This window comes from Salmo trutta, chromosome 25, assembly GCF_901001165.1.
Source record: "Salmo trutta chromosome 25, fSalTru1.1, whole genome shotgun sequence".
Classification (NCBI taxonomy): domain Eukaryota; kingdom Metazoa; phylum Chordata; class Actinopteri; order Salmoniformes; family Salmonidae; genus Salmo; species Salmo trutta.
Window position 1 is genome coordinate 27,952,799 of NC_042981.1, and position 12,680 is coordinate 27,965,478.

The window sequence follows — 12,680 nt, forward strand, 5'->3', positions numbered from 1 at the left end:
GGCAGTGCGATTGAGTGAGTTTTGGGTCTGAATGTGAAAGCAGGCCTGTGGCAGACATGTGGGGGCTGTAGCAGAATGCAAGCCTGAGCTGCATAGCATGACATCTCTTGATTTGAGAAGAGTCTGCTGCTTAGCATCCCCAAACTACATCCCACTACTGACAGGGGTGACACATAAACAAGAGACACCACCAGGAAGTGAGGCAGAACTAAAGCTGATTTGAAGTTAGAACCAACAACCACACACACTTACTCCATGGGCTCCTTGGACTGTCCGGATCAGGTTGATGCCCTTCCAGACGTAGATGTCACCGTTCAAGGCACCTGAATATGTGACCTCATCTCTGGCACAGGCCAGGCACAGGATGGTTTGGAGATCTCCTGTTTTGCCAAAAACTCCTCGCTTAGGGGTCAGGGCGTTGCCGCATAAGCTCCAAAACTGAACCCAGAAACAAACAGGGGAGAAGACTGAGTTTAACGGGGTGGTTAATAAATAAATCAGCCAACTCATCCTACCCTGAGAGTCATACATTAATAATATCACACAAAAAACGTTATCTAGCATGGAAACAAGGCTGCAGCATTTTAACTTGTGTTTATTTGTAGAGTGAACATTAGTTTAATTTTGTAAAGTAAAGTACAAGGTCTGTACAAAATGACAAAGACAAACACTGGGATCACATTGTGCACGTAACGTCTCAATTTGCATGCACACACACACACCCAGACACACACAGATCCATCTCCATACACAAACTAAAATCTAACCTTACACACAAAGGCTCAAATCTAAATCCCTCACCAAGTCCACAGTCGTGAACCCACGCTGGAGGTCAGAGCTGTAATCAGCTGATCAGCATGCAGACACACCCTGCCTCAGGGCAGATATCACCATCACACACAGTCTCCACCTCCACCGGTCACCATCAAGTTCAGACCCACCATAGTTCATGAACAAGGTCATCGGGATGCATGGGCACATTCCAGACCGCGGACAAATTCCATAAAGCGGAGAGCCGCTTTGTCTGCATGACGAGGAGATGAAAGGAAGCAGTTGAGTGTGTGTTGTGTTTCCTATGCCCAGACACTGCACCCTGACACGTGTCAGAGCACAGAGAGATGCACTCGTCAAAGGGAGCAGCTGGAACATGACAGCCTTTTTCATTTCCTGCCTTAGGAGGATGTCTCTCATGTCAATATTTACCCCCCTAGCTTTAGCTAGAGCTTGGATCTCTCTTCAATTGTAATATGCCTGCAGGTGTAATCATGATGCATTACACATACAGGCTTTAAGTAAACCAACTTCCAAACAACCTTTGAGTCTGATGTAGATAGTAGCAATATCCCAACACATTCTGCAGTATAGTGTGTCCTACGTATCAGACGAGAAGAGAGCTGTACGTCTGTAGAGCTAAGATAGGACCCAGGGATGAGCTCTGGTACCAGCCCAGCCGGTGAGAGCATCACTAACACTGTGCTGTTAAGGGAGAGAGGGCCAGTGTGTTAACAGGAGGGATTGATTCTCACAGGCCAGCATCATCAGCTCCACTACACTACCTAGTGTCCCAGACAGCTGAACGTCTGAGGTCCTGGGACACCACAGGGGAGGATGCTTTTAATCCTGTTGGGGAAGTAAAGCCAGAAAGTAGTTTCCAGGAAAAGAGAGCGGGTGCTTGGCGTGAGGGCAGGTCGTGTTGAGTTGTGTGGTCGTAATGGTGCCGCTCAGTGGAGCTCGGCAGGGCTTTGTGTCCCAGCCTCAGCCTGTTCTGGAGGCAGGCAGTGGGAATGGAGGCGGCGCGAGTGGGCGCCTGGCTGGCCCTGCCTGCCTGGGTCTGATAAGACAGGGACACGCAGGCTACGGCTAATCCCCTCACTGCTCTAAATTACTGCTGAGAGGAGACGAGAGGCTGGAGGGTTTATAATGACACCAAAACGAGAGAGAGAGAGAGAGAGAGCGAGAGAGACTGAGCTAGTGAGAGAGAGTGTGAGTGAGAGAGAGCCGCAGTGACAGTGGATTTGAACACTTCAATTCTGCTAAAGAATAACAATGTAAAACCACTCTCTTTAAAAGCAGAGATAGCAGCAAGACCAGACAATCCACCCCAGTCAAAACTTAGGCTGGCCACAGTGAGTCATAAAGAAGATGAAGGGAAAAGAGAGGAGGAGGAGGATGCTCTAGCTAACAGTGCCCAGCCCAGGATCTGCAGAATGTCAGTGATCAGTAACATGGCCACGTGCACAACAGAACCTTTCTGCACCACTTCTCCAGGGAAAACCTTTTAATGTAATCAAAGTTGAGAGGGTGTAATTCATCAGCCAGGGCGGGCAGGCACCAACTCCCCCCCCCTCACCACACCATTCCCCCTCTCTGCTTGCCGCTCATAACCACCACAGTGACTCTCAATGTCATGGCACTGACGGCTTGACTGAGCATTATAGAACTGATTGACTGACTGGCTTATTATCCATTTTACAGCAATGACTGACTGGCTCAGTGTAATGATACTTGCTGACCGAGTTGTGTCAGGGCAGCGGTGTAAAGTACTTAAGTAAAAAATACTTTAAAGTACTACTTAAGTAGTTTTTTGGGGTATCTGTACTTTACTATTCTATTTTTGACTACTTTTACTTCACTACATCCCTAAAGAAAATATTGTACTTTTTAACTCCATACATTTTCCCTGACACCCAAAAGTACTAGTTACATTTTGAATGTTTAGCAGGACAGGAAAGTGGTCCAATTCACACACTTATCAACCAAACATCCCTAGTCATCCCTACTGCCTCTGATCTGGTGGACTCACTAAACAGAGAACATCCCTAGTCATCCCTACTGCCTCTGATCTGGTGGACTCACTAAACAGAGAACATCCCTAGTCATCCCTACTGCCTCTGTTCTGGAGGACTCACTAAACAGAGAACATCCCCAGTCATCCCTACTGTCTCTGATCTGGAGGACTCACTAAACAGAGAAAATCCCCGGTCATCCCTACTGCCTCTGATCTGGAGGACTCACTAAACAGAGAACATCCCTAGTCATCCCTACTGCCTCTGATCTGGTGGACTCACTAAACAGAGAACATCCCTAGTCATCCCTACTGCCTCTGATCTGGTGGACTCACTAAACAGAGAACATCCCTAGTCATCCCTACTGCCTCTGATCTGGTGGACTCACTAAACAGAGAACATCCCTAGTCATCCCTACTGCCTCTGATCTGGTGGACTCACTAAACAGAGAACATCCTTGGTCATCCCTACTGCCTCTGATCTGGAGGACTCACTAAACAGAGAACATCCCTAGTCATCCCTACTGCCTCTGATCTGGAGGACTCACTAAACACACATGCTTTGTTTGTAAATGATATCTGAGTGTTGGAATGTGCCCCTGGCTTTCTGTAAATTAAAAACAAGAAAATGGTGCCATCTGGTTAGCTTAATATAAATAATTAGAAATGATTTATACTTTTACTTTTGATACTTAAGTATATTTTAAACCAAATACTTTCAGACTTTTACTCAAGTAGAACTTTACTTTTACTTGAGTCATTTTCTTTACTTTTACTCAAGTATGACAGTTGGGTACTTTTTCCACCACTGTGTCAGGGTCCTGTCGGAGGAGGCTTTGAAATCACCCCACCCTTCTGCTTAACATCCCTCTGCACGACTGCCTCTCTTGTCTGCCTGTCTATATCATTAACATTTCAAGTTCTCCTTCAATCAAATGTATTTATAAAGCTCTTTTTACATCAGCCGATGTCAAAGTGCTATACAGAAACCCAGCCTAAAACCCCAAACAGCAAGCAATGCAGGTGTAGAAGCCCGGTGGCTAGGAAAAACTCCCTAGAAAGGCCCGAACCTATGAACAAACCTAGAGAGGAACCAGGCTCTGAGGGGTGGCAAGTCCTCTTCTGGCTGTGCCGGGTGGAGATTATAACAGAACATGGCCAAGATGTTCAAATGTTCATAGATGACCAGCAGGGTCAAATAATAATAATCACAGTGGTTGTAGAGGGTGCAACAGGTCAGCACCTTAACAGCTCAGCACAGAATGGGTGTGTTAGTGTGCTTGTGTGTATAGGAATGTGTGTATGTGCACATTGGATGCCACCCTCATGAAGGGAAAACAGAGTGCAAATGGTGAAAGACACAGCGGGATCTCCTTAATCAACAGTAAACACGTCGTCCCCCACAAATGTCAAAATCAGGCCAGTGGTGTCTGTGATATCGCGTGTGACTAGCATACGTACAGTTGATTACCACAGCACCCCCCTTGGGCCAATCAGTGTAATTTTGTCTCTATGACAAGATGCATCATTCACCCAAATTTTGTCAAAATCGGGCCAGCGGTGTCTGAGATATTGTGTTGATTAGCTAGATTAATATCCCTGAACATGTGTACCAAATTTCATCACTCTGAGTAAAACAGATCAAGAGATATAAACTTGTGCCAGTTATAGCGCCACCGTGTTGTCAATATGAATGTTGTTGCATATGCTGAGTCTAGACAGTGTTTGCAACATGTGTACACATTTATGTTACAATACAAATATCCTTCACTGATTTATATGCATTTATGTGCCAGACCACACCCACATGAATGTTTATTGGTCAATAGCGTTTTAGGTACTCGTCTGGAAAATATTGCCTTGAGAGACCTTAATCCAGATGCCACATATCAAGATTTGTGCCAGAAAAGTAAGGTTTTAAGTGTTTTTCACAAAATTGTAAATAGCAGAAAGTCAATCATGGTGGACCTTTTGGATCCCTGAGGGAAATGTGTTCCTTATGAGGAGAAGGACCTATGTACCAAATGACTTTAGGTCAAAGGGGGTGAGGAGCGTGGTCTTTCAAGATATTTAAATATCTTGGTATAGCGCCACCTTCTGGCCAATCAGTATAATTGTGTAAATGCCGGATTTCTACAGCAAGACGCATCATTCACCCAAGTTGTGTCAAAATTAGGCCAGTGCTGTCTGTGACTAACGTACAAATGTAGTAATGTACCAACGGACGGAGACAGATCCACAGTCCCCTCCCAGACTTCATCGTGGGGGACAACTAATCATCTAACAGCCAGACGTGTGCTTGTCTGCAAGTCCCAGGCACAGGGCTGCTAAGCAAATGTCACAGTCAAACCCAAATCAAATGACCTTCTGATCGCAAAAGGATTTTAGCTAATGGTGGATCCTCTTGCTTTCCTCGTCTTTTGTGTTGAAGTGGGAGCCGCAGACAGGCCCAGAGACTGTGTTTTTCTGGGACTATAGTGAGGGGATTATTGGGGCTAAATCTGCTGGATGCATTGAGTGCTATAATCGCTGAGTGAGCACAGGGCTGGGGAGCAGATGTCACATGGTCCGCAGGGGAAAGGCTCGGGAATTATGTGGGACGATTGCTGGATTGCCTTGGCATCATGAGATAGAAAGAGAGGGAGAGAAAGACAAAGAGAGAGAGATAGACATGGAAAGGGAAAGAGAGTGAGAGGGGGGAGGGAGGGAGAGAAAGAGCACGCGCGTGAGAGAGAGAGAGAGAGAGAGAGAGGAAGGGATTGGTTTGCTGCACTGGGGTCTGTGCGTGGGGTTGTGGGAGAGTAGGGATGGGGGTGGGGGAGACACCAGGCAGGGCAAAGAGGATGGAGAGTCATCCTTGAGATCTCATAAGAAATATTAAACATATGTCAAGGAGGATAGCACCTCCATATTACAGATAAGGTAGATCAATTCCTATCCCAATGATGAACACACAATCACACACAGAAGCACATTGAACTAAATGAAAAATATTTTATGAACGCAGAAGTTCCCTGTGAGATGATATCTATCTCAAGACAACAATTTGGTCTAAATTTCATTTGGGGAGTAGTGTTTAATGACCATTCAAGGGGAACACCGTGAATCTAATACAAGGCTTTTGCAGAGATATGAGTGCTTCATTGAAGACAGTAGTTTGTATAGAGAAATGTAAAGCTGAATGTGGAGAACTGAAAGGGAAAAATGTCCATACAGCTGAGTATCATAGCCACTGCTGAATTCTCCTTGAAAGATAAGAAATTGTTCCTCCTCTACAGTCCACATTAATAGAGATGAACTTGAAAAGAGAGATTTCAATGAGTCATTCCCTGTCCTACTTATGTTAGGAATTAATAGTCATAAACTCCAGAATAAAAGTAATTTGCATATATCACTTAGGGCTTTGATATGATCATGACACAGCAAAGAAGATAGAGAAAAGGAGAGCATTACCGTTAAATTTTTTGCGTAACTTGTTGAAAACATTATGCTAATAAGACACAAGACATCATACCTTTTCAAAATCAGACTGGTTATGTACAACATACACGACCAAAAGTATGTGGACACCTGCTCGTCGAAAACATCTCATTCCAAAATCATGGGCATTAATATGGAGTTGGTCCCCCCTTTGCTGCTATAACAGCCTCCACTCTTCTGGGAAGGCTTTCCACTAGATGTTGGAACATTGCTGCGGGGACTTGCTTCCATTCAGCCACAAGAGCATTAGTGAGGTTGGGCACTGATGTTGGGCGATTAGGCCTGGCTCACAGTCGCCGTTCCAATTCATCCCAAAGGTGTTCGATGGGATTGAGGTCAGGGCTCTGTGCAGGCCAGTCAAGTTCTTCCACACCGATCTCGACAAACCATTTCTGTATGGATCTCGCTTTGTGCAGGGAGGCATTGTCATGCTGAAACAGGAAAGGGCCTTCCCCAAACTGTTGCCACAAAGAAGGAAGCATAGAATCGTCTAGAATGTCATTGTATGCTATAGTGTTAAGATCTCCCTTCACTGGAACTAAGGGGCCTAGCCCGAACCATGAAAAACAGCCCCAGACCATTATTCCTCATCCACCAAACATTACAGTTGGCACTACGCATTGGGGCAGGTAGCGTTCTCCTGGCATCCGCCAAACCCAGATTTGTCCGTCAGACTGCCAGATGGTGAAGCGTGATTTATCACTCGAGAGAACATGTTTCCACTGCTCCAGAGTCCAATGGCTGCGAGCTTTACCTCTCCAGCCAACGCTTGGCATTGTGCATGGTGTTCCTAGGCTTGTGTGTGGCTGCTCGGCCATGGAAACCCATTTCATGAAGCTCCTGCCGAACAGTTATTGAGCTGAAGATGCTTCCAGAGGCAGTTTGGAACTCGGTAGTGAGTGTTGCAAACGAGGACAGATGATTTTTACCCTACACGCTTTAGCACTCCCGTTCTGTGAGCTTGTGTGACCTACTACATTTCCACTTCACAATAACAGCACTTACAGTTGACCAGGGCAGCTCTAACAGGGCAGACATTTGATGAACTGACTTGTTGGAAAGGTGGCATCCTATGACGGTACCACGTTGAAAGTTACTGAGCTCTTCATTAAGGCCATTCTACAGCCAATGTTTGTCTTTGGAGGTTGCATGGCGGTGTGCTCGATTTTATACACCTGTCAGCAACGGGTGTGGCTGAAATAGCCGAATCCACTCATTTGAAGGGGTGTCCACATAATTTCCTATATATAGTGTATCTGTGTGTGCTAAGTATCCAACCAATCCAAACACACCTTGACAGCTGAGGGCCTTGAGTAAGCCAGTTTTGTAAGGACAAACTTGATTTAAACAGTACCTTGATATGTTTGACACCACAGCTAACAAGCTTGCTTGGCTGGTACAAGTCCCATGATATGTCAAATATCTGTGGGAAAGATCACATGGTAAGTTTAACTATATACAATTAAATGCATAACATACCGTACAACAAAATTAGTTTACAACACTTTTGATGCCATCTTCAATTAACGTCAAGGCGTCACACAAAACCATAAGGTGTGGCAGTGAGTGTATGTCTTTGTCTGTGTGAGTCTTTGTGTGTATGTTGGTTGAGTAAAGAAATAACACAGCAGCATACATATCTTTTTTTAATTCTACTCCATTAGCTTGCCGTCTCTTCAGACAGTCTGGAATGCTAACGGTCAATCAGGCCTAACTTGTTTATGTACGTCTCCTTTGGGCTGCTGCTCCTTCCTGGCTGCATTTCTAACTACAGTAATTGAGGAGATTGATCTGGGCCTGGTGCCTGGGACAGAGAGGGGAGGATGGTGTTGTATAGTTACCCTGTCAGTGTGGCCAGGAGCCGCTGCCAGCACCTTGCCCCTCCTCCAGTCCCACACACAGATCGTGTTTTTGGAGTCCAGACCCACTGAGACCAAACACTGCAAAGGAAACAGCATTTTATGAAACAGAATGACGACTACAATAAAATAAAAGATAACATTGGCTGCATACTGTAAAAACACCAGTTTTCATGCCTCTGGCTCTGGCTGGGAGCCCATCTGGAAGGGGCTCCTATAACCTAGTGAGTAGGCAACACCAGGAGAGGGGATGCTTATGGAAATCCAGCTCTACTCTGCTGCACCTTGATCTGTGTGGCGGTGAGAGGCCACTTCCATCTGCCATTGAATCAATGTCTGGGCATGGAGAGAATCCACGGGAGGGGAGGAGAACTAGTTTAACTGTGTTTGAGAAGAATGAAGGGTAAAGCTCCACCCCATGAGGAAACTGGGGGTATTCATTCAGCAACGAATGCAGAGATTATCTGGATCAAAAAGTCTACATGAAGAAATGTACTGAAATGATTCAGAATGTTTACGCATGTGGATATAGGGCTCTAACTTCTGCCATTGAGGGGATTCGATTAAGCTGTGTCGGGTTGCACCGAGCTATGACCCGCCACGGGACCGGGAGAAGCCGGTCCCTGCTCAAATCGAACAGTAACCTGCGGCGCTCTGTAATATTGTCAACAAGGCAGGAAGATGCATCTCAGAAACATACATCTCTTTTCCATAAAATACCCTCTGGGGAAAGGGTTCTACATGGGACCCAATAGGGTTCTACCTGGAACCAAAAAGGGTTCTTCCATGTGGACAGCTGAAGAACCCTTTTAGGTTCTACGTAGCACCTTTTCTTCTAAGAGTGTAGTTTTCATTGGGAACGTTGCCATTATTATCTGGGTGAATTGTCTGGGTGCTAGTCTGGTTGCAAGTCTCCGAAGCTAACATTTCACTCCTTTTATGGCACATGGCATATGACACAGAGTACAAGGAGTGACATAAAAAGACTGGCAAACAGACTACACTGGTGCAACCAAATCAAAATCCCAGGACACACAGTAAAGATATCTAGTAGCATATGTGACCAACTGGTTACAATTAAGAGCCCTATGTGGATATTAAGGCTACTATACAGAGTTAGAGCCATATTGTTTGAGCCATGTCACATTTTTTGGATAAAACCTTAATCTATTAGACATGGATGCTTGATTTCTTTTTCTGGAAGGGGCAATATAACACAGAATTCATCCACACCATGTTGACTTGAACATAGACATGACCAGATCAGGAGACCCAGTGAACACAGAACCAGAGCCTGGCTCGGTTTACAACTGTCACATCCTATCTCAATCCCTAGATGACTCTATCCAACCAGGAAAATGTATGGGGTCATTTCCATGGTCTAGCTCTGTAAACAGCAGCAGTAGAACCACTCTGAGGGGCCCTATGGGAAACTCAGAGATAAAAATGAGTGCTTGAGCCATGACATATAGATTTTTAAAATATGAGTACTCCAGCAAACACTAGACAACAAACGACTGTACATAAACCCTGACTGTCCATAAGCCCTAAGTATTACTCTGTGGAGAGTTGGCAAAGAAGCTAACATTTCAGTGGAAGGGTATACATGAAACTGTTATAATGCCTAATGCATATTTACAGTATAACGGTAATAAAGAGGAAACAATTACAGTTACATAAGTAACCTTTATTAAAATGCAATGGACTCGGGGGGGGACGGGGGACTTACACTTTAACACTAAGTAAATGGACATGAAGCGTAATAAACGTGATATTTAATAATTTGGTGCTTATATTTGTCCTATTTCACACATTAATACGCATGTGGGAATTGGAAATGTGTTCTTTTCATTTCCCACTCTCCCTGAGACAGCCTCGGAAAGTTGGGTCATGGCCAGGGTCAGCCATTATCAATGGTGACCCTGAAGCAATTAGGGTTAAGTGCCCTGCTCAAGGGCACATCGACATATGTTTTCACCTTGTCAGCTCGGTGATTCAAACTAGCGACCATTCGGTTACTGGCCTAATGCTCTAACCGCTAGCCTACCTGCCACCCCTTTAGTGTCATATTACAACTGTCTCAGAACACTCCCCAAAAGACCTTTAGTCATTTAGAAAATTGGGGAACATGTGCATGAAGCTCTGCAATATTATAGCAGGAGTTTGCAGAAAGAAAACAACCCCATAAGTAACTACTGTAGTACAGGCCTGCCCCAGTCGTCAAAGCTCAGGGCCCTATACTGTTTGGTTGGCTCACCGTAACTTCACAACATCCTGTCAAACTCTGAGTCAAAAAAAATCCACGTTTTACATAGAATTCACTCTGTCAATACTGATTCATGAGTAGCCATATGTGTCACTGTTTTTGTACGAGCACACAGCATGGTTACGCATAAATGCGCAAGACACATTTCGGTTGAATGCATTCAGTTGTGCAACTGACTTGGTATCCCCTTTCCCAGATCTGTACCTGTCCATCGAGGTCGAAGGCCAGGCAGGCGATGCCGTGTGTGTGAGTGTCCTTGAGTATGGACACGGTCTGTACGGTGTAGGAATCCCACACACAGATGTAAGGCTCCTTGCCCACCTGTCCCGTGGCTACCAGCACACGCTCCGGATGCAGAGCTAAACTGTAAGAGGGGAGAGAGAGAGAGAGAGAGAGAGAGAGAGAGAGAGAGAGAGAGAGAGAGAGAGAGAGAGAGAGAGAGAGAGAGAGAGAGAGAGAGAGAGAGAGAGAGAGAGAGAGAGAGAGAGAGAGAGAGAGAGAGAGAGAGAGAGAGAGAGAGAGAGAGAGAGAGAGAGAGAGAGAGAGAGAGAGAGAGAGAGAGAGAGAGAGAGAGAGAGAGAGAGAGAGAGAGAGAGAGAGAGAGAGAGAGAGAGAGAGAGAGAGAGAGAGAGAGAGAGAGATACAGTCAGAGAAAGAAAAAAGCAGAGTGACAGAGAGGGGGGAAGAGAAAGAGAGAACCCAGAGAACCCAGCTGCACCCTCTAAAAAGAGACCAGTGAGATGATTCACAGTCTATAGGCCTAATGATCAGTGATTATCCCCCTCAGATAGCCTGGGTAAAAAAAGAAGGGAAAAAACACAGAGCAGAGGAAGGCCTAACTTTATCAGAGAGTGGAAGCTATTAGCCTGAGTTGCCACGTTGGATCTGTGATAGGCCAAGGCAGGAACATGGTGAATCAGAATGGCAGCTTTACCCCTCCTTTCCATACTATACACTCACACAGGGCATGGCAGGAAATAGCCTACCCACTGCCCTAATTCAGGACTTCTCATCCTCTAAGCCCTGCACTTTGCCCCCTTTACCTTTAAAACATCCTCTGGGGCTCCCAAGCACAGATACTGTAGGCATCAGAAGCAGCCACTCTTTGCTCCCCCCTGCTCTCCCCCTCTTCCACCGGGGCACGCTCTACATCTGAGCAACAGCCTGCAGTCTGATGCAATGAGCATCCCCCTTCCAGCAGCTGCCAGTCACGTTCCAGGCACATCTGAATGATTCACAGGGCAATTCTTTCCCTTGCGTTGGCCTGTTATATATTTCATGCTGTGACGGAGCTCCCACCATTATAATCAGGGCACCTGTTTTGCCAACTGCACTCCACAACTTCTAATCCTGTATCTGTGTATTCAGAGAGCAGGCCAGAGATCAACCGCATCAGCATGCTGGGGGGTTTCTCTGGGAAAACAGCCTTCCCGGGGTCAGGAGTTTTTCATATTTTATTGTGACACTCAATTTGCATTTGAAATGCGCTTCAGAACTATTCTGCTCGCTCTGTCACAGCTCCGGAAATTGCTTTTTAGCCTGGTGGTGTAATTCCTCTATTCAGCCGTGGTGCTTTGTAAGCGATACAGATGTAGAATCTTAGTCTGATCACTCTTTTGTTGCTGAGAATTTTCCTGCACCGCAGGAAATACAGATGAGCTTTGTGATTTACATAAATTCATTGAAAACCCACACTAACACACGGTGATATTGACAGTATTGCACTTTGGGGTATGGTAGTAGGTTTCAGGCGCACCAGTTTGAGTGTGTCAAGAACTGCAATGCTGCAGGGTTTTTCACTCTCAATTGTTTCCCGTGTGTATCAAGAATGGTCCACCATCCAAAGCACATCCAGCCAACTTGACACAACTGTGGGTAGCAATGAAGTCAATGTGGGCTAGCATCCCTGTTGAACACTTTCGACACCTTGTCGAGTGCCCCGACGAAATGAGGCTGTTCTGAGGGCAAAAGGGTTGTAAACTCAATATTAGGAAGGTGTTCCTTATGTTTTGTACACTCAGTGTAGGTCAAATTAAGATCATAAGTCTGAGATAGCCCCTGCCCTGTTCCTCAAGCCTATCACACCACATCTCCACATCTCCTTCACTCACTCATGAGAGAGGTTTACTCTTTATCTCACCCCTCCCCCTCCCTGTCATCTCCCCTCGCCCTCCCTGTCATCTCCCCTCCCCCCTCCAACTTCTCATCACCTCTTGTATGAATTACATAATCATATCCAAGCAGCTAAAAATAGTAGTCAGAGGAAGAGAATATGATTTGTGCTCTTTGG

The 12,680-nt window shown here is 45.6% G+C and overlaps 1 protein-coding gene across 3 annotated transcripts in view; it reads right to left on the reverse strand.

Moving 5' to 3' along the window:
- LOC115162319 (echinoderm microtubule-associated protein-like 5) overlaps positions 1 to 12,680 on the reverse strand; it is a 55,782-nt gene that overhangs the window by 25,478 nt on the left and 17,624 nt on the right. For all 3 annotated transcript variants that reach the window (XM_029713504.1, XM_029713506.1, XM_029713505.1), the window contains 4 exons: positions 10,595 to 10,754; positions 8,107 to 8,205; positions 7,620 to 7,688; positions 253 to 438 (listed from right to left, as the gene is read on the reverse strand). In XM_029713504.1, coding sequence (XP_029569364.1) covers positions 253 to 438; positions 7,620 to 7,688; positions 8,107 to 8,205; positions 10,595 to 10,754 — 514 coding nt within the window. The remainder of the gene's footprint in view (positions 1 to 252; positions 439 to 7,619; positions 7,689 to 8,106; positions 8,206 to 10,594; positions 10,755 to 12,680) is intronic.